Raw genomic sequence first — 22,117 nt, 5'->3', positions numbered from 1 at the left:
TCAGTGACTACGAATGACCTTCAGATAGTGTTTAGCATCTGTAACCAATCTGACAATAATGTGTTCATCAGGTGCCTATGGATTAAATCACACACTGGCATATTTAAGCTGAAGGTCAGTCTGGAAAATAAATTTACTATATTGACTGAAATACCACTCTTTGTGTAGGTATTTGTCATATATTTAAGAAAAAGCTAAAAAGAATGGAAACTGTATGACAATAACTTAAGTCTTTCTTCAAAGTGCATGCCGTCTTTTGCGATACCCCATTCAGCCAAGTATTTGTGCTCTTCCTCATTCAGTATAAGGCAGCTTTCAGTTTGCTTAGAAGGCAACATTGGAATGTTAGAATTCATCAGAAACATAGAATTTTAAAATGTGAGTCCCGCTGAATACATTTGAGTTTCTGTAGGAAGAACCAGAACACCTGAAGATTGCAGTATATAATAATCATTTTAAAAGTATTTGATTAAACCTGATAGATTTTCCAGAAATGAAAAAATATCAGCTCTAAAACCAAAGCTGATTTTTAGAAAATTTGAAAATGTAAATCAGCCCTATCCATAATATATTTTCTGTAAAACTTTATCTTGAAGAGTCATTTTAAAATAATATAACTATTAAAAAATGTAACTGCTATCTTAATGTTCTGAAATAAGTTAAAACATTTTAAAATATGAATACTGTAGTGTAAAAGAAAGAAACGGTGGGAAGGAAAAGCAGAGAATGAAATGGCAATTCCAGTCCAAAGCTTTATTTGCCAAGTTTTCTTAGAATGAATTTTACCAATTTATGAATTCTTGTGAACAGAATGTGTCATGGAAATACTGAAAGATTTTTCCCTAGAGAGGCATTATTGACTGCTGGTGTGATGCTACTGTAATGTAATAAATCATTAAATTGTTTCAAAGTATTGTTTTTGCCTTAAAATTTTATTTTGCGTTTCTTGAAAACTATAGTATTAAAGGTATTGATACGTGCAACTGCTGGGCATGCTTCACATGAGATAATATGTTTCATTTTTTCACAAAATTGTAACATAACTATGCAAGTGTTTATTGAAAGAACACAAAATAAAAAAGTTATGGGATTAGAAAAAATTATGAGGTTAAAAAGTTATGGGATAAAAAATGTACAAAAGTTGTGGAAAAAAAGTAGAAAAAATTTTTATGAAAAGTTACAAAAAAAGTTATGAAAAAGAAGTTATGGGATTTTTTTTTAAAAGTCATGGAAAAAAAATAAAAATTATAAGCAGGCCCCTGTTAGCAAAGCCTGGAGAAGTGGGGCTGGAGTCTCCCCCGCCACCATGTCCCTACCACCCCTTCCCAGGCACCCCTTTACAATTACGGTAGCAGGACAAGACCTCTGTCTAATGGGGAAAGACAAACAGACCCTTTGCCACCTTGACCAAGGCTGAGTCCCTAAATTTCTGGGTGATGATGATTGTTATTTAAGAGCCAGAGGCTGGTGGAGTTGGTTTGTTTGGAGGAGGCCTGATGGCCCCCTTACTCTCACCATAGCAACTTTTCCCTCAGGGGGGCTCCCTTCTTATTCAGAGAGGCAGGACAGTGGGGCTAACTGTGGACCAGGCGAGGGCACGGGCTGCTGGGGTGGCCCCCCTTCCCCAGTGTACATATTGTGTCTGTGTAAGGTTTTGTATATTCCAGAGGGTAGGGCCGCCCCGTATCATACCTAGCTGAGGTTGGAGCTGGCACATGGGGAGGAGGTTCTAATAATTATTTGTGGCTGGGAAACTTATTTATTGCTAGTATAGGACAGAGGAAGGGGGCGGGGATGGGGTCATGGCTCCCTGGTCATGCGACTCCTGTTTATTTTGCTTTTTATTTTGGACAAAACGGATTTAGCCATACTGCTCGGCCTGGTGTGTTCCCGTTTCCCTCACTGGGTCCTGGAGTTTGTGCCACCAAACAAGGAGCCCCAGTGTCTTGAACATGTCCAGCTAGGCTGTTGGGGACCTTCCAGGCGTGTTACCTGTATGCTGCCTGGTGGCGCCTGGGGGATTCCATGGGGACTGCCATGGAGCCTATGGGGTGCAGTCCAGCCCTGACAGCCAACAGGCCTAGAAGCCTGATGCAGCGGTGGCCGGGAAGACAGGTACCAGCACCTAAGGGCACTGACTTCCACCCACCCCAGGCATCTTCCGTTCTGTCCCCTTGCCTCCCTCTCCAGTCTGCACCTGGTGGCCTCTTCTGCAATGAGCCGAGATCGTGCCACTGCACTCTAGCCTGGGCGGACCCTGTCGAAAAAAAAAAAAAAGGAACTGCTGCCTCCTGCTGCTGAGAGCATACACTGGTATGACCAGCTTAGAAAACAGTTTGGCTCCATCTCATAAGGTTGAATATTCACACTCCTCCCAGCCCGGCAACTCTACTCTACATCCAAGACAAATTCTTGCCTATATAAAACAGGGGATGTGGACAAGGCATGCAGCTCTGTTCAAAATAGCAAACATTTATTGCCCATCAACTGGAGGGTAGCTGACTAAATTGTGCTTTTTCTTCCCTTTGATTTCCTGTAGTCTTATGATGCAAGTGGCTTTCCCATGGCTAGCTTGGGGAGGGGGATACTCTTGGCAATCGAGTCTGGGTTGGCAGTCCTGCTTAGCCCTAGGGCAATCGGTGCCGCCCAAAACAAGAATAAACAGAACAAGTTACCAGGTGGAGCCAATGCCTTGGGTCCCTGGAGGTACAGACTTGTACCTGTAGGGAATAGCCATCATATACATCAGCCTTTTCAAATGCTTTTGTCACTGGGCTGAGTCCAAAGGACATCCTCTCCCAAAACATTACAAAGTTTATTTGGGCTACCATTTATCCAGCATTTATCATGTGCCTGAGCATGTACTAGTGTACTAATTGCATGCATTATTTTATTTATTTATTTATTTACTTACTTACTTATTCATTTATTTGAGATAGGGTCCCTTTCTGTTGCCTGGGCTGGAGTGCAGTGGTGTGATCACGACTCACTGCAGCCTCAAACTCCTGGGCTCAATTGGTCTCACCTCAGCCCCCCGAGTAGCTGGGACTACAGGCATAAGTCACCAAGTGCAGCTAATTTTTAAATAAACATCTTTAAATAAACATTTTAAATAAATGAGGTTTGACTTTGTTGCCCAGGCTAGTCTTGAACTCCCGGCTTCAAGCCAGCCTCCTCCTTCTTCCTTTTTGTTGCATTTAATCTTCACCATCACCCGATAAGAGTGCCTGGGTGTAGGTGCTCCACACGGTAACAATGGAGCAACCTCCTCTCATAGGTGACAACGAGATTCAGTTTAGTCAAACAACTTCTCAAAGGTCACACAGTTGGAGGGTGGCTGAGCCAAGATGAAGACCTAGGACTCTAAAGCTGTTGTGCCAGTAAATGACAAAAATCTCTGCGGGTTCAGGATAGCTTCCTCCCAAGAAATCTTTCTCCAAAGATTCTAAAAACAATCATAGATCCATCTTTCATAAAGCAAACAAAACTAGCAGCCCCTTCATTTTGGGATGGGGAGTGGGGGGAGGATAAAGGCTAGCTAAGCTCCAGGGCATCCCATTTTAATCCTACGTATTTATAAGGCAACTGCCAGCACAGCACCCCGAACCTAAAGAACCCTGCACAGCTGTCTCTGTGGGGCATGGCGTGTCCATGGATGTAAAGATTTTCCAATGTGTGCTTACAGGCCAGTGGCATCATCCTCAGTCACAGGTTAAAGGGCAGCTAGGCCTGGCCTGCTAGGCACCACCATGAGAATCTGCCGAGCTTTCCAACTAGTTTACCTGTTGGTTGCAGTGACAGACGCCCTGAAAAGAAGGGGTGTGGGTGGGAAGAGTTCTGATTTGAGGTCCCCTGATCCGGGCACGATCTCTTTTCCCAGTCGCAGGAATCAGGGGACTCCATCTGTAAACACGGGCTGAAGCTATGTCCCCCAGCCCCCTCTTTCAACCAGGCGTCACCCTCTGCTTCTCTTCCATAGACAGCCTAGAGCTGCCAGCATTCCCTTAGGATCTGTGCCCTCAGGCCTGGCTTAATTTTTTCCTCTCCAAAGAGCCATCTGTAGGGCCAGAGCCCGGCAAAGCCTAACTCATTACTGGATGCCAGTTCCTTTGCCTGACTTTCAGTGATTCCTACCTTACTCTGGGGTTTTATGTTTCTCGTCTCAACGCGAACATTTCTCATTCCTCCACAAGTTGAATTGCTCACTCCAGCCAACTGAAGCATGCTTTTCTTGACAGTTAGCTTGAGGCACACGGTTGGTGCTTAAAAAAAAAAAAGCATTATGTCAATTTCATTCATCAACAAAAGTGATGGCTCCACTGCAAAGTTGATAGTGCTTGCACCTCTGAGTTCAAGAGCCTTCTAGACAAAGGGCTCTGAGCTGAAACATGAGCATGCACACATATGCCTCTCTCTCGGTCTGATGAGATAATTTGGATACGTGGTTGTTATCCTTGAGCATTTTCCTGCCTCATTAATGCACGTGTAGCCAACACAATAATAATCATAGCTAATAACGGCTAAGGCTGAGGACTTTCCTTAGCCAGGTAGTGGCTTTACAACTTTAAAGTTTTCACTAGACTCTCATTGAATCATTTCTCTTTTTCAGATCAAGAAACTGAGACTTACTATCACATTTGGGATTAAGTTAAAACAAAAAAAGAAACTGGGGCTTAAAGTTGTCAAGTATTTCACAGCCAGCAAGTGCCTAAGTTGGAACTTGAACCCAGGCAGTCTAGCCCTGGGATCCTGTGTCCTTACCCACTCTCCAGTGTTGGCTACGCAAAACTAAAGTGTACACATTTTCAACTATAGTTTAAATGCGTGACATATTTTTCACTATATTTTATGTAGGTGACTTTCAGTTTGGGGGTATTCTACTTACACAATCTATTAAGCTGGATATTAACTGAGAACAAAAAGAAACTAATGCACTCTGAAAAACATAAAACATGCGCAACATGATGTCACTGCAAAAGACAAATCAACACATAGCCTTCTTGTGACTGTATTTTGCTGACCGTCCACGAGTTAATCATCTGCCTGAACTCAGCAGTGCTCTGTTCCCTTGGGACACACACACACACACACACACACACACACACACACACACACACACACAGAGTGGCTGTGCCGCCCTGAGCCTCCAGTTGGCGAGTGTGAGGAAGGGACCAGATGGGTCCGGCAGAAAGGTGCTGGGTCAAGGGAGGAGGCGGCAGCCGGGAGCGCGCGCACGCTCTGGACTCGTGCACCCGCCGAAACTGGTGCGCGCAGGGCCCGCCTGGTTGAGGCCTGAGGGGTGAGGGTGACGGGGGCGGGGTAGGGGCAGCCCTTTCCCAGGCGGTAGTGGGGGCAGTGGTTATGTTGCCCTTTGAAGCTGCGGCTTGACAGGAGCCGCGCCTCCTGTGGGTGGAGTCCGTTACAAAGGGAGCAGCCCCGCAGGCCACCACACAGCTCCCGCCAAGGCTTCCGGGCACCTTGCCATTTTCCAGCCACGCTCCCACAAGGGTCCAGGCGGCAGGCAGAGGCAGAGTCGCGAAAGCTCGGCTGGGCGGCCCCGCGGGGTACTCGCCGCCGTGACAGCGGCTCCGGACAGGCTCCCCTTCGCGCCCCTCCCGCCGTACATGAGTGGAAGATGTCCGTGTCAGGGTTCAAGGCCAAAGTGAAGTTTCTGGGTCTATCTTCCACAAGAACCAGGAGCCGCAGCCCCCGCTCACGCTCCACTGCAACATGACTGTGAGGCGCCCGGCGGCGGCCTCGCGGGGCAGGGCGAGGGCAGAGAGGGGGCGCCGGGAGTCCCAGGGCAAAGGGGAGCCGTCCCCAGAGAGGCCCCACTTCCCCGCCCCTTTCTTCCGCGACTGGCCCGGCCCCGGCCGGGACTGCGGGAGGCTTGGGTGGGAGGAGACGGAGGGCGCGTCTCTCCGACTCCTCGCGTGGGGTAGGCTTGGGGGCTGTTGGCCCCTCTAGGCCCCCGTCGCCGCGCCCCGAAGTGGGAGCCCGCGACTGCCGGAGCCTTCTTGGGACCCATGGTCGCCCTCAGTCGGCCTGCCTGCTCCGGAGACCGCGACAGGGCGGTGCAGGGCGGCTCCGGCGTTTTTTGAGCCCAGGCGGGGAAGGGGAAAGACCTTTAAGATTTTCGGTATTTTGGCTGGGCACAGTGGCTCACGCCTGTAATCCCCTCACTTTGGGAGGCAGAGGCGCGCGGATCACCTGAGGTCAGGAGTTAAGAGACCAGCCTGGCCAACATGGTGAAACCCCGTCTCTACTAAAATGTACAAAAATTATCCAGGCGTGTTGGCAGGCGACTTAATCCCCGCTACTTGAGAGGCAGAGGCAGGAGAATCGTTTGAACCCGAGAGGCGGAGGTTGCAGTGAGCCGAGATCCAGCCGTTGCACTCAAACTTGGGGGATAAGAGGGAGACTTCTCTCAAAAAAAAATTATTTTTTCTTTTGAGGGAGTCTCACTCTGTCACCCAGGCTGGAGTGCAGTGGCGCGATCTGGGCTCATTGCAGCCTATGTCTCTTGACAGTCCACTGGTTGAAGCGATTCTGCTGCCTCAGCCTCCCGAGTAGCTGGGATTACAGGCGCCCGCCACCACGCCTGGCTAACGTGTTTTTAGTAGAGACGGGGTTTCCCCGTGTTGGCCAGGCTGCTGTCAAACTCCTGACCTCAAATGACCTACCTCTGCCTCCCAAAGTGCTGGGATTCCAGGCGTGAGCCACCGTGCCAGGACCCAAAGCCCTTAGGTTTTAACGCCTCATTCTTCAGTCAGGTTTTCCTTGCTCCCGCGTGTTCAGCCAATTGGTTTTAAGTTTCTGTTGAAGGAGAAACTAACAATGAGAATGGACTCGTTGATGGAAGAAAAGTTGGAATGCAGCCTCTGGTGCTGTTTGAGTGATCACTCTCCCCCGGGTCTGGCTGCGCACTGCTGTGTTCTGGAAAGGCGCATTGTATGGTAGATGCCGCAGGTAAGAGTCCTGTACAGGTGCTCTGCCCGCTTTTCCTTTCAGGCTTCTGTATCAGCTGTTTTCCCTTGTAGAATGTGCCTGTGACCTGTGCCCCTGACCTCCACCCCTTAACCCTACCCAACTTGTCTTTACATGTCTGACCATCAAGGCTCTTCTGGGTCGTATTGAGTTCATGCTGATATTTTCCCTTCCTCCCCCCAGTTTTTGCTTTGGTCACGTTATGCTATATTCTGTAAGCCTTTAAAAAAATTCTTTTATGGTGGCAGGGGAGAATATTTTGTAATTATGCTTTGTGCTTTTTATCTTCCACTCAATAAATGCTTGGTAAATATTTGTTTTATTGAGTATATGACCCTATTCTAGCTATATTGTGCTTGAACCAAAATCTTAACTGCTAAGAATTTGTCAAAAGTGCAGAGATAACATCCAGAACTTGTCAGGGATAGTACAAAAAGGTCTCTAAGGGCTTGATGGAAGTCTGTAAATTGACTTCATGTGAAAGAGTGGAAGAAGCGAAAATGTGAAGCATGACTGGAGAGCTGGAGTGATAAAGCAAGGGTCTCTTTCTCCAGATCCTTTGTAACAGTGTTATGTGTCCTCTTCTAGAAGATCATTCTGAAAGATAATGCCAACTTGGAACCTAGGAAATCACCCAGTGGGTTTCTGCATGTTAGGTGGTTCAAATCCTCATCAGCACCTTTGTTTTCTCTGCCTCAGTTTGCTTACAGCGATGTTCTCAGTACCTGTAATTGCTGTCTTTGAATACTTAAGCATTTTTTTTTAGATCACAGGGGTGTATGTGCGTTCTTATTTTACCAAGTGTTAGAATTTTTACTCTGATTTTGTGGGCTCTGCTTTAGTTACTTGGTTGTTTAGTTGTAAAATGATCAGCAGGAAAAACTCTGTGTGTGTCTGTGTGTGTGTGTTTGTGTGTGTGTGTGTATTTTAAGGTTGTTTTGTTGTCAGAGCACTTAGAATTTTATTTTATATGGTAATTCTGTCAGTTTATTCTCCAGCCAACATTTATTGAACAACAAAGTATGAAAGTAATGTGTCCCATAACCAGCCTTCAGAAGAATTACAACTGCTGTATGTCTGAACTTTATTTTCTTTTCCTTTTTTTGTTTGTTTGTTTGTTTTGTTTTTGCTTTTGTTTTTGTTTTTTGAGATGGAGTCTCACTCTGTCACCCAGGCTGGAGTGCAGTGATGCACTCTCATCACGCTGCAAACTCCGCCACTCAGGTTCAAGAGATTCTCCTGCCTCAGCCTCCTGAGTAGCTGGGATTACAGGCACCTGCCACCCCACCCGGCTAATTTTTGCAGTTTTAGTAGAAACAGCCATCTTGGCCAGGCTAGTCTTGAACTCCCAACCTCGTGATCCACCTGCCTCGGCCTCCTAAAGTGCTGGGATTACAGGTGTGAGCCACCATGCCTGGCTGAACTTTCAAGAAGAAGTTTGTGCATCAATTTTTTAAAAATTGTGATGTCAAAAGATAGCTGTGTCCTACATTTGGAAAGATACAAAAACTGAACATTCTGGCAGGCAGTTTTGCTTACTGGTGCTTGAGATAGAGCCATACATTGGTCTCAGTGGATTTATGGAGAAAAATAGATAAAGTTATTTCTAAATAAGACCAAAAAATCCTTTTCTTAAGCAGTGACAAGTAAAGAGGTTGTCTTGGTTAACCTTGAAATGTGTTGCCCTTGATTAAGATAGTTTTATGGTGGGGATGGTAGTGGTGATAAACTTGTTTGAAATTTGTCCACTTATAATAACCTTTGTGGTAGCTGTCCCAGACAACTTCATCCTCACAGGCCTTAAAATTACTATAAAATTAATAGAATAGAGGAGAAATAAAGGACCTGAATAATTAGATGCTTAGATAATTGTAATGTGTTTTCATAACCGGTGAAAAAGAGCAGGGTTAGAAGCACTTAAACATTCTATGTAAGGAACACTGCCTGAATTTATATTGCAATTTTTGAGCACCATTCGTTGTTTAAAAACTGGTATATTGTAGGTCATATTTTAAAGACAAATAAACTTTTTTCAAGATGGATATAAAGCTTAAACTTATCAAAATTACAAAATTTAAAGCATATGATTGAAAAACATTAATGCATAGGTTTACATATTGGTCATCATTTTAGATGTCTTTCAAAATTGATTGTCTCTTAAACTGAACAAACTTTGAACATGTTGTAGCATTTGTGCTGAAGGTTAGGTTTCCTGGGGTGGTGGATATTTTATAATATGGATAACAAAACCTTCTTATTTTAAGACATTTAGAAAATTTTAGGCAAAACTAGAAAATGTTGCTGAGAATTCTCCCACTCAGAAGGTACTACTATCAGAATTTTGTATTTTTCCAGTCATCTGCTCATCTTTTTTCTCCTGTGCTTGTATATGTTCCCTCTCCCTTGAAAAATCAGATTTTTTTTTGGAATCTGCTTTTTCACTCAACGATATTGTAGATCCATGTCATAACTTATTCCTCTACAGTAGCTTCAGTTATTGTGTGCTTTCTGTTGGATGACTATACCATCTAGTCAGTCATGTTTCCTGGTACTAAATACATAGGGGTGTGTGTGTGTGTGTGTGTGTGTGTGTGTGTGCGCGTGTGTATTTTTTTTTACCTTAACTAATGCTTTAGACATCATTAGGTGGAGCTAAATCCTTGAAACCTTCCAAGTGGTGGCTTTCAGTTCTCATTGCTAAATTGGTTTCTAGAGATGGAACAAATTATATTTTATGGAAACTTTTTTTTTTTTTTGAGATGAAGTCTCGCTCTTGTCGGTCAGGCTGGAGTGCAATGGCATGATCTTGGCTCACTGCAACCTCCACCTCCTGGGTTCAAGCAATTCTCCTGCCTCAGCCTCCCAAGTAGCTGGGATCACAGGTGCCTGCCACCACACCTGGCTAATTTTTGTATTTTTAGTAGAGACGGGATTTCACCATGTTGGCCAGGCTGATCTCAAACTCCGGACCTCAGGTGATCCACCCACCTCGGCCTCCCAAAGTGCTGGGATTACAGGCATGAGCCACCACACCTGGCCTTTTTTTCTTCTAGGTACCAGCTTTTATTTATCAGTTTGGTAAAAATGTTAGAAAGTGTGCAATAAAATGGGCATTCTCACAGTTGTGGCACAAAGTATAATTATCTTTGACTTTCTAGGAAGCAGTTTGGCTTTGTAGAAACTTGCCTAACCTCTCCCCATTGAGGCAAGATGAATTCTGACTACGCCAAGGTGGCCAACCTTGTCCCTGTGATTCCAGATCTCCCAGAAAAAGAGGTCTAGTCTCAGAGAAAACCCAGATTTTCTTGGCTTAGCCCACCTTGACAGCTAATCTCTGGAAATGGGGTGGGCTGGTAGAGTCCTTTGGTCAGATTTTGTGTCAAGAGAGGGAGGTGGAAAGATGGGAGGGAGGTAGTAGCAAAACTGGCCTGAATGGAACTCTGTAAGTTAAAATGGCAAACGGATGTTTCTTCCAAGGAAGAAATTCTAGGGAAGGAAGGAAAGTGGAGGGGAAGGCAGCAGTTCTCAAAGTTTTGGAATCAGAACTCCTTTACATTCTTAAAAATATATTGAGGGCCCAAGGAGCTTTGGTTTATGTAGGTTGTATCTATTGGTATTTATCATTAGAAATTAAATCAGAAATATTTAAATTATTCTTTAAAAGCTCACCACATATTGTTATAAATGTTCTTATGAAAAAATTTCTAAACCCAAAGTAGCACAATCTTATATTTTTTGCAAATTTCCTTGATGTCTGCCATGTCATTTTCATCTGCATTCAATTTATTGTGTGATATTTGCTTGAAAAAATGTGAACAATGTCCAATCTCATACAGATAGCCATTTTAGATCACTGTGGATATATATATTTATATATTTATGTATATATACATTTTTTTTTGACATGGGGTCTTGCTCTGTCACCCAGACTGGAATGCAGTGGTGTGATCACAGCTTACTGCAGCCTCAGTCTCTGGGGACTTAGGTGATCCTCCCACCTCAGCCTCCAGTGTAGTTGGGACTACAGGTGTGTATCACCACACCTGGATAATTTTTTGTATTTTTTTTTTGTAGGGACAGGGTTTTGCCATGTTGCCTAGGCTTCTTTTTTGATACTCCATCAAAACTTGGTTTTTCTTGAACTTTGGATCTTTTACCCTTGCGTGATATTATAACATCATGCATTGGTCACTTAGAAAATAATGGTTCACCGAGATCTTCTACATGTTGATACATTTGATGATACAGTATCAAAATACATTCGTCAATATCACCAACAATCTCATCAGAATACATTTGGAAAGCAATGGTGGATATAAGTTTTCTAAAATTCTAATTTTCTGTTCAGAAGCTTGAATCTTATTATTAGCAGTTTTATTATTGAATTTTATTATGGCCTGTCTGTTGTTTTTCTTGAAATGACAGAATCTCATTTTTTGAGAAAGTGTCTCCCAAAAACCCCAGTTGAAATAACATTGTTTGTCAGTACTCTTTTCAAGTAAAAATGATATTCCATTAAAGTGGTTAATTCACTTCATGACTTAGTCACACGAGGGTTTTTTCTCAGGCAGTCTGTAGGAATGCTTATGTGTGCTTCCAATTTCATCACTTGAAATATTAAAAAGAGATATTCAAGGATTAAGATATAGTAAACTTTTCACTGCTTCATCACAGACATTCTTTTTATTTTTGAGGCAGGGACTTGTTCTGTCACCCAGGCCGGAGTGCAGTAGCATGATCACAGCTCACTGTAGCCTCAACCTTCTGGGCTCAATCCTCCTGCCTCAGCCTTCCAAGTAGCTGGGACTACAGGCATGCAACCACCATGTCCAGCTAAATTTTGTATTTTTTGTAGAGATGGGGTTTCACCATGTTGGCCAGACTGGTCTCAAACCCCTGACCTCTGGTGATCCTCCCGCCTTGGCCTCTGAAATTGCTGGGCTTACAGGCACGAGACATCATGCCCGGCCTGCCCTTCCATTTCAAACCTTTCCTGTGCATAGTGAAGAATACCATGACTACTAGTAGTTTGGTGTTACTGCCTTTATTTGTGCTAAAGTGCCAGCATTTTTACCCAGTATTGTATTTGCACCTTTACAGCAAATGTCACTATGTTAGTATTCCTGTTAAAATAGTTTGGACCTGGATGTCTGAGGGCCCCACTTTGGGAACCATTGAAATAGGTACTTAAACCTACTATATATCATATCTTTTCATCTACAAGATTTTTAAAAACATAATTTCATTTAATTTTTTCTGTAATTTTAAAAGTATGGTTTTGAGGAGTTTCAGTTCAGAGCAACACATATTTTATTTTGCTTAAGCTGAAGTTTATTAGACAAATACTGACCTAATAGAATGAGGTCCTAAATCTAGTTGCAGTTTCTTTAGCAAAAAAAAAAACCAAAAAAACAAAAAACCCAAAACTAAAAACATAAAAATGGTCCCGTATGGTGTAGTCCCAATGTATGCTGAAGAATTTGAAAAAGAAAATGCAATACTCAGTAAGTGCTGTTCTTTATGAATAGGATTAATTCTGAACAGTTTCTTTTAGCCTGTAAAGAGATTTGGGACACAGTAAGAGAGGAATGAGAATATAGTAAAATAAACCATTATTGAAGAGATATACTGTTAATGATGTCCTCTTTCAATACAACTTGCTTTTTTCTTTTCTTTTTTTTTTTTTTGAGACAGAGTCTTGCTCTGTCCCAGGCTGGAGTGCAGTGGCACAATCTCAGCTCACTGCAACCTCCGCCTCCCTGGTTCAAGCGATTCCCCTGTGTCACCCTCCTGAGTAGCTGGGACTACAGGCATGTGCCACCATGCCCAGCTAATTTTTTCTTATTTTAGTAGAAACAGGGTTTCACCATGTTTGCCAGGATGGTCTCAATCTCCTGACCTCGTGATCCACCCACCTCGGCCTCCCAAAGTGCTGGGATTACAGGCATGAGCCACCATTCCTGGCTAACTTGTTTTTCTTAAAAGAACCTTCAGGAAATATTTGGTTTCTGTGGCCTCGGCTATAATTCAGATTACAGTTTTCAAAGCAGTGTTTCCTAAAGTTGTTTGTGCAAAATTGTTTTCCATGACTTGAACCTAGTTGTTCTGAAGCTAATATATAATAATAATGGCTTCTCCCCAATTTATAATAGAAAACAGTACAAAGTAACAGACTATTATATGGGGGATGGAAGAAGAAGGACAAGGGTTGAAAAAGTAACTATTGCATACTATGCTCACCATCTGATTAATGGATACATGTGTACTCCAAACCTGCGTATCAAGTAGTATCCCATGTAAAAAATCTGCATATGTACCCACTAAATCTAAAATAGATGTTGAAAAAAAAGTTTTTCTATGTCAGCAATAATTGAATTGAAGGTGTAAAACTGTAATAAAAATTGAGACACTACAAAGTATGTTGTAGTTAAGCTACAAAAAAAAAAATTCTAAAACCATCTATATAGAAAATTTTAGGAATTGATCTTAAAGGAAATCCAAATAAGTGGAGAATTATCATGTCAATCGATGTGATAAATTAATATTAAATTACATTATTTTTTCAATAAATCTAATATGGTCATTGATTTTAAAATGTGCATAGAATATTAATTTTTAATAAATAATGATTAATTTTTAAAAATGCAGAGGGTTGGACTTGCCTTATCAGACATCGGAACGTATTACAAATATATGGGGAAAAAGGCAGTAACTGGTGAATTTTTCATTTCCATTAAGAAATAATGGATCTGGCCAGGCGCAGTGGCTCATGCCTGTAATCCCAGCACTTTGGGAGGCGGAGGAGGGCAGATCACCTGAGGTCAGGAGTTCAAGACCAGCCCTACCAACATGGTGAAAACCCCCTCTACTAAAAAAAAAAAAAAAAAAAAAAAAATTAGCCAGGCGTGGTGGTGGGTGCCTGTAATCCTAGCTGCTTGGGAGGCTGAGGCAGGGAGAATCCCTTGAACCTGGGAGGTGGAGGTTGCAGTAAGATTGCACTACTGCACTCCAGCATGGGTGACAGAGTGAGACTATGTCTCAAAAAAAAAAAAAAGAACGCTGGATCTCACTGGCAATGGAAAGGGAAAGGAAAGTTACTGATGGCAACATATTACTAATGGTAAATAAGCAATGAAAAGATACTCAATATCATATGTCATTAGAAAATTGCAAACCAAAACAATGAGATGCTACTACATAGCTCTTATAATGGCCAAAATCCAAAATAGTAACACTACTGAGTGCTGGTAAGAACAATGAGCAGAAATAACTCTTATTCATTGCTAGTTGGGATGCAAAATGGTACATCCACTTTGGAAGACGGTTTAGCAGTTTTTTATGGCACTAAGCACACTCTTAGCCTATGATTCCATAACTGTGCTTCTTGGTATTTGCCAAATGAGTTGAAAACTTATGCCCACACAAAACATACACACAAATGTTTATACCAGTGTTATTCATAATTACCAAGACAGAAACAACCAAAGTACCTTTCAATAGGCAAATGGACTAACACTCTATGGTGTAGCCATACAATGGAATATTAATCAGTTCTATATAAAAAAAAAGAGCTATCAAGCCACAAAAAGGAATGGAAGAACTTTAAATGCATATTACTGAGTGAAAGAAGCCAATATGAAAGCCTACACACTATGTGGTTTCAAGTATATGACATTTTGAAAAAGGCAAAACTGTGGAGACAGTAAAAAGATCAGTCATTTCCAGGGGTTCCTGGGGAGGAAAGAAAGGAGGAATAACTAGGTAGCACACAGGGGATTTTTAGGGCAGTGAAACTATTATTTTGTGTAACATTGTCATGGTGGGTACATCTCTGTTAAAATCCATAAAATGGACACCACAAAGAGTGAACCCTAGTATAATTATGAACTTTAGATAAAAATAATTTATCAACATTTTCTCATCACCTGTAACAAATGTAACATACTAATGTTAAAAATACCACAAGATGTTAAAAATAGGAGAAATGGGGGTGGAGTGAGAGAGTCTACAGACAGGCATTTTAACTTTCACTAATTTTTGCCTGTAAACATAAAATAGCTCAAAAAGTAATATCTATTAATTTTTATATATATATAAAAATATATATGTGGTTACTACAATGTCTTATTGAGATTAATACACAGTGAGAGATTGTGTCTAAGAACTGACATGGTCTTTAATTTGAATAACAACATTGAAATACAATATTAGTGTATTTAACTGTAAATTAAGAAAATAAATTTTTCATATATGAATTGTTTATAACACTTTATTGAAATAACACCCACATCAATCCTCATCAGTTCTGAGGCCCACATAATAATTAAAGGCCTCCAGCCAGTCCAATTTCATTCATTCCTAGAACCAGTGAGTTTCACTCTTGCAGGCCATGAGTAGCAGTTCTTCAACGGACAATGAGATCTCGAAAGAGAAAGGTGTGTTCTATTTCTTTGTGACTAGTGTCCTAAGTCATGGAGACAGAATCATGGGCTTGGAAGTAGCATCATCTTCCAGGTTGCTGTGTAACTCACATTCCCAAGGAACGGACTGTTGGCAAACCCTTTGGTCTCCATCCTTGGGATTTCTTCTTCTCCTCTATATTTTGTTTCTCTTTCTCATTTTTTCTAAATCATTTTTTCTTTTTCCGACCAATGATGTTTGTCCTTTTGTCCTAGGACTGGATCTCATTTATCTTTCTGGGAATAGCGCCATCTCTAAAGACTCCAGGTTAACCCACTTCATATTTAATCATTCCAGTCTAGATACTAAATATTGCAGTGTCAGTCAACATTCCCAGGGCCAGATCTTACCTCACACCTCAGGGTCATAACTCTCTTGACTACATTGGGTTTTGTCCTAATTTCCTCATTCTTGGCCGTGTGTATTTTGTCCTATCCTGGGAACAAGGAGAGGAGTGAAGAGCTTTCTCTTGCATTTCAATATTAACCCTACTCCCGCATTCTTCCAAGAAAGCCAGGAAATACAATGCCAATGTTTTCCATTCAGTTTATATTTCATGTATAATTAACTTTTGTATTGAACATGAATAAACTGAAAATTTCTTGAAATAGAAACAATTTGATAGAATTTTGTGGGTACAGTGTATACAATCCGTGTCCAATAAGTTACTGGCATCTAAACTTGTTATAGATTTTTTGTTCCATCATGTACTAATTCAGTAATTCTATTGGAATACAACTAACATTTGTTTGTTAGTTATAATTCATTCTTGGTAAGCCTTTTTCTGTGTTTTGCTTATGCTTCCATTATCTTCTAGATGAGCACTTTTGTATATCTAATTTAGAAGCATTACATTAAGAACAGTAAGAGAAAATCATAAGCAAGTGTGAATATTTTTTCATAACCACTTATGAAGAAACAGAAGGGCTCCTATTACATTCACTGTAACAAATTATAAAGTCATAAACACATACTCTTCAAAGCAGCAATAGGCAAATCAGGGAGAGAGAGAGAGAGAGAGAGAGAGAGCACAATGTTGCTCCCAGAAGACAATGAATTTATTGCTACCACTGAAAAAATTTTTGGAAGGGATGAAGCTTTTTGCTAACATATACAATAGCAACTGCAAAAGGAATAGGACCTGGAATCTTCAGCTGAATCAGTCTATTTATAATCTCATGTAAGACTGGTAGAGACAAAACATAGGTCATTGCTTTCTCATCATTCATTAATTCACTCACTCATTCAAAACACAAATAGATGCACGCTATGCTACACACTGGGGATACAAATGGTTACAACAATCCCTCAAGTTTCTCAAAGCCAGTGGGAGAAATAGGCATATAAACAACTAATATCATGCACTGTCATATTGGACACTTGAAGACTGCCTAATGGACTGTGGGACTACAATATAAGATACTGTCAGTTTGTCCTAAGAAGGTCACTCACGGGGAAGTGAAGACTGAATTGCATCACAAAGGAATAGTCAAATTTTCCAGGCCCACAGGGAAAATGCTATTCCAGATGGGAGGACCATTGTGAGCAAAGTTAAGGATCAAGGAAAAAATATAAGTTTGAAGAGATGAAAGTAGAGCCACGTTGTTCAGTACAAAGGGTGGAGAATTTGGTGAGAGAAATGAGAATCAGGAGGGAGAGTGGACAGGGTCAGATCACAAATGGTCATGGTCAACCTAAAACTAAGAGGCTGAGAATTTATCATGAGACAAGTAGGTGTCAAAGATGTTATAATGTGCAACATGATGAGGTTTGCATTTCAGAACCGCAGCGCTGATAGTGGTGCAGAGGCTGGATTACAAGCGGGAATGGAGCAGCTGTGGTGGAGGCCGGAGTAGGAGAGAAAGGAGTGTGAGGAGTGGTGGGGTGAGTGGGGTGGGGATGGATTTCCTAAAAAGATGATCAAGGAAGAGAGATTGGGTTGGGGCATTCAGAGGCAAAAACAGAAGGAAAAAGAAATCTGAAAGGAAGGAGAAGTGACAGGCCTGTGTACCAATTTGAATAATACTGCAGTTGTTTATTGAGAGCTCATGATGTACCAAACATGATATTTTAATCCTCACTACAATGAATTTTGGACTTTTTAAAAATTTTATCAATTGATATTCAGAGGAGTTATCGCTTACTGAAGGCCATGCCAATTTTAAGTTAAGGGATGAGGTTAAAACTAAATGCTACTAGATACAGGGCTGGTGTCCTCTCAACTATATTCTTTGGCCCTCTTAACTGGATCAGCAACAGGGGAGAAGGCAGAGACTAGAATAGCTCCTCACAGTTCTCTGGATCTGCTTGGATGCTGACCAGTTTGGAGGAAGAAGAGGAATTAAATGGAGGTAGCTGAGGGATATCCAGGTGCAAAAGATAAATAAGCAGTTGGATACACGGGTCTGAAGAAGGTTCCTGGTGACACTGGTTGGTAGATAGACCGAGAGCTGAAATTCACCTGCAGTAATTGTTACTCTGTGTCTTCCCGTTGCATTTATGGGCCAGCTCAATATATCTTTTCCTCTATCTTTTAAAGTTAGAATTTAAAATACCTACCTAATAATTACTTCCTGAAGAGTAAAAATCTTTTGTTATAGTTTTTCATTGGTCATGTTATTTATTAATGCTATCCTCAACAAATATGTATTCATTAGCCATTGGGTACATTGTGCAAATTACACCGCACTATTTGATAGAAAGAATGAGGTCTCTTCTTGCTAAATAGTTCTAGTCATCTCCCTTTTATAGTTTCCTTTACTTTGTCTTAAAAGCAATTTATTTTTCTATTCATTATTCATCTTATTACATGTTCTTTTTGCTTCACTTTAATCCTTTTTTGCAGAAGAAAGATTATAAATAAAAATATCTATATATAACTATAAAGCTTACACTCTCATAGCCGGCATAGAGTTTGTGCAAAAGCAAAAAGATGAAAACTTTAGCTCTTTTGTAGGTATGATTTTTGAGTTGTGATGGCAAGAAAATTAAGTGGGATTTTGATATAAGAGTAACAAAAAGGAGCCTGTAGGGAGAAAACGGATAATACATTGAGAATGAATAGAAATTATTTATCAGGCTGGCTCTGCCACAGCAATTCTTGTCCCTTCCCTAAAATTAATTATTTTCTGGTTTAACTGAGAAAATATGAGACAACCTCAAATTTCCTCAGAGCTAGAATACAATATTCCATTTTATTAGCCCTAGAACAACATGAACGGAAGCTTTAGTGGGAGCGTTATAGTCTATGCTGAGGTTTGTTAGCAGTGCATTATTACCTAAGAGATCGCTGCTTAGTTCAGCCAGTTAACTGGAGGTCACTAAAATGTTCTGCTCTTGAAAGAGAAAGAGGGGGAGAAAGGGCAGGGGTGGGTAGAGAGAGAGAGAGAGTGAGTGCTCCTTCTTCACAGAGCAATTTGTGTAAATGCATGGTCCAGTGGCCCTGAGATCCATTAATTAAATTTCTAGACTTCATAGCATTCGCTAATGAATCATGATGAAAAAAGTTGGAAAGGAATAGGAAGCACATACACTGCAGCATCTTGTTTCGCCAGAGTTGGGCCCTTGAGAATTATTAAGTGATACTTTGACATAATTCAGAATTAACAAAATCTGTCTGCTCTCTAAAAGTGTGTATTTTTATAATTTAAGTAAGTCATGCAAATTAGCTTAGATCAAAATGTGAGCTCCATTGTTGCCTGCAAGTCAGCATGATTTCATGATTGGTGATATAATAGTATCATCACCCCAGGGAAGGATATTTCTGTGAAATTAAGTGATATAGTTCTATCTGAGTAGGAATATTGTACCTAAAAAATCCTGCTAATAAATATAGGTCTCATTTTGATATTTTGGAATTTTATAGGGAATTAAATATAGTAAAATCATGCATCCTACTGAAGTCAGACATCTGAGAAAAACAGGTCAGTCAAATCCTCATTCCTGTGAAATTTACCAAGGGGCTTTTAAAATGGCCAAATGTTAAAGTATCTAGCATGATGCTTGAAATATAATCTGTGGAAATATACTAAACTAAAATGACGTTGTCCAGTCTCATGGCTTCAAATTCCAGCCCCATGCTAATGATCAAATTTTCTATGCATTCAAAGCTCCTGAACTCAGATTTAGATATGTAACATCTCTACCGGTTTCTTCACCTTACTGTTTCCCACACCAAACTTCTATTCTTTCTTTTCCTGATCCATTTCCCTCCACCTTTTGTATTATATTCAATGTAATTAAATAGGGATGTTTGGCTCCGGCTATGAAATTTGACTCACATCCCAAATCAAATTCATCACCAAATCCTGTCAACTCTACTTCAAAAATATTTTCAAAACATGACCACCTCTTACCAGTACCACTCTAGTTCAAATCATCCTGTCTCTTTCCTAGGTGATTGCAATAACATCTCACTACCTAGATCTACCCTTTGTCCTATAGTCAATTCTTATCTCAGCAGACAGCAGACTATTAAAGCTGTGAACCATATCAGCCTCCATTTCAAGTGCCTTCAGTGGCTTCCATTTCACCTCCAGTAAAATAGAAATCTCCACAATGACATCTAAGACTCTCCATGGTTGGTCCCCTTCTTGCCTTACAACTAAAAACTCTTCTACCATTACCACTGTATTTACTCTGCTGTAGCAGGGAGAACTGTTTGCTGTCCCTTAAACAAAGCAGATGTCTTTCTCCTCTGGTCTTTGCATTTGCTGGTCCTATTACTGGGAGTGTTCTTTTTCCCATCCTCTTGATGACTTCCCTCATCTCCTTCAAGTCCTTGATGGAATGTTCTTACATAGTGAGGATTTCCCTGGCAACCATATTTAAAACAGAATCTTCAGTCCCATGTCCAGCACTCTTTATGCACCTTCCCTGTTTTAGAATAGTTTGAGAAAATGAGTAAGTGTTTTGGGGACACAGCACTTACTATCATCTGACATAATTAGGCATAAAACTGTATTTCTTAATTATTTTCTTATGTATTTGTTTGCCTCCCATCATAACTAAGCATTTAGTAGAGACTGTCTATTTTATTCACAATGGTATTCCTAATTCCTTAAAAGTGTTTGGTATAAAACAAACATACATTGAGCATTTGTTGAATAAAAGAATTATATGTAAAATTATAGTCAGACATTATTCCAGGGGAAAACTCTTAGTCTCTAAACAAATTTATTTGGATACCTGGTAAATTATACCATAACTAATTTGGGAAATAAATTTGCTCCTGTTATCTCAATTGAGGGAAGCTTTGGCAAGAGCATTCTGCTTCATCTCCAAGTCTTTTTCTTCAAAGTCTATTGTTATTTTTTTCAAATCTGACAACCCTATGAGACCTGCCCAGCTGAAGATTAGCTGGGATGCCCAGTTCCTGTTCTCACTGTGGGGCACCAGATTTTCTGGGCAAGCAGTGTGAGTAGATAAAGCAATGGGATGGGGTGAGGTTACAGGCATCAGCCCATTCTAGGCTTTGCTCTTCAACATATACTGTCCTCCTGAGCCAGGATGCAGATCATGGCTACTTTTGCCCCTGCATGTCTGTTCTGATTTCTTTCTTTATATGGGATGTCTCACTATTCTCCTGCTTTTAATATGGAGTTGCCGTCTCTAAGCTAAAAGGCCAAGTACAGATTCACCTGCCAATGAAGCTCTTTAAATTCTCTCTTCTTTCTCAGGACTCATTGGCTGTAAGTCCATGGAACAAAAACAGAATTTGCTACATTTCAATGACATTGTTTTAGTTGAGTTGTGTTTAACTAAGTTGTTGAATGAACTGACACTGTACATTCTCCCTGTAAAATAACAGTGTGTTTTCTATTATGCCTATGTAAGTCTGTTGCCTCAACTTGGCGTTATGTTAACTTATCTACCAGACAGTTTATTTAGGTTGTATTCAAGTTGGTCTTTTGTGACATAAATAAAATCAGTGATGTGATTATAATATAGTGGTACTATTTATGTAAAAATATTTGGGTCTTGAAAAGATTAGAAAAAGCTAAATTGATTCATAGGAGGGCTAAGCAATGTAAAAATTTTAAAAAAAAGTTATAAAATTAGAATAATCAGAATAGTAAAATTTTAACAAGCTAAAAGGTTTTTGCACCTCAATTACTTTTTTTTGTTCTACTTTAAACAGGTAAAAATTTAGAATTATGATTGACTTGTTATGATCATAATTTATACAAAGAAGACAATGTATAGAAACTCCAGTTAATAGAGTAATAATCAAAGGGTCCTGGACTTATATCAAAATATTGGCCAAATAATTTACATTTCTGGTTTTTTTTTAACTGCATGATCCTCCTCCTTAACTCACTTTTTAGATTAACTATCAAAAAACTGGTCTCAATTATATTTGAATAGAAGTTTTCTACTCTATTGTTCTCTAACTTGACCATGTTCGGTACCCTTAATTAAAATATATAATTCTTTAGTAAATAGTTTTCATAGATGTTTTCTTTCTAACTGGTTATATGAAAGCTACCCAATAATGGGCAGGTTGAATAGTCGTGGGGTAGGCTCAGTGTTGGTCTGTAGAACGCTACTGTAGGTCTCCACAAACCTAAGACACAGAAACGCACCTTTAGAATTATCTACTTCACAGTAGAACTGTGACAGAACCTGAGGCTTGCCTGACTCCATACTTCTTGGTGTTATTCACAACACC

The 22,117-nt window shown here is 40.6% G+C and overlaps 1 protein-coding gene across 1 annotated transcript; it reads right to left on the bottom strand.

Annotated features, from left to right (window-relative positions):
* LOC129050570 (uncharacterized) lies at positions 1-22,092 on the bottom strand. Its single transcript, XM_054532976.1, has 4 exons — positions 21,935-22,092; positions 5,478-6,016; positions 4,135-4,262; positions 1-2,257 (listed from the first exon to the last, which is right to left on the bottom strand). The coding sequence occupies exons 1-4, from the start codon at positions 22,090-22,092 to the stop codon at positions 2,126-2,128; spliced, it is 957 nt and encodes a 318-aa protein (XP_054388951.1). The 3' UTR covers positions 1-2,125.
* Positions 22,093-22,117: the final 25 nt, after the last annotated feature.

The sequence above is a fragment of the Pongo abelii genome, chromosome 16 (genome assembly GCF_028885655.2).
Source record: "Pongo abelii isolate AG06213 chromosome 16, NHGRI_mPonAbe1-v2.0_pri, whole genome shotgun sequence".
Classification (NCBI taxonomy): domain Eukaryota; kingdom Metazoa; phylum Chordata; class Mammalia; order Primates; family Hominidae; genus Pongo; species Pongo abelii.
Note: the sequence above shows the minus strand (reverse complement) of the source record. Positions and strands in the feature narration are given on the sequence as shown.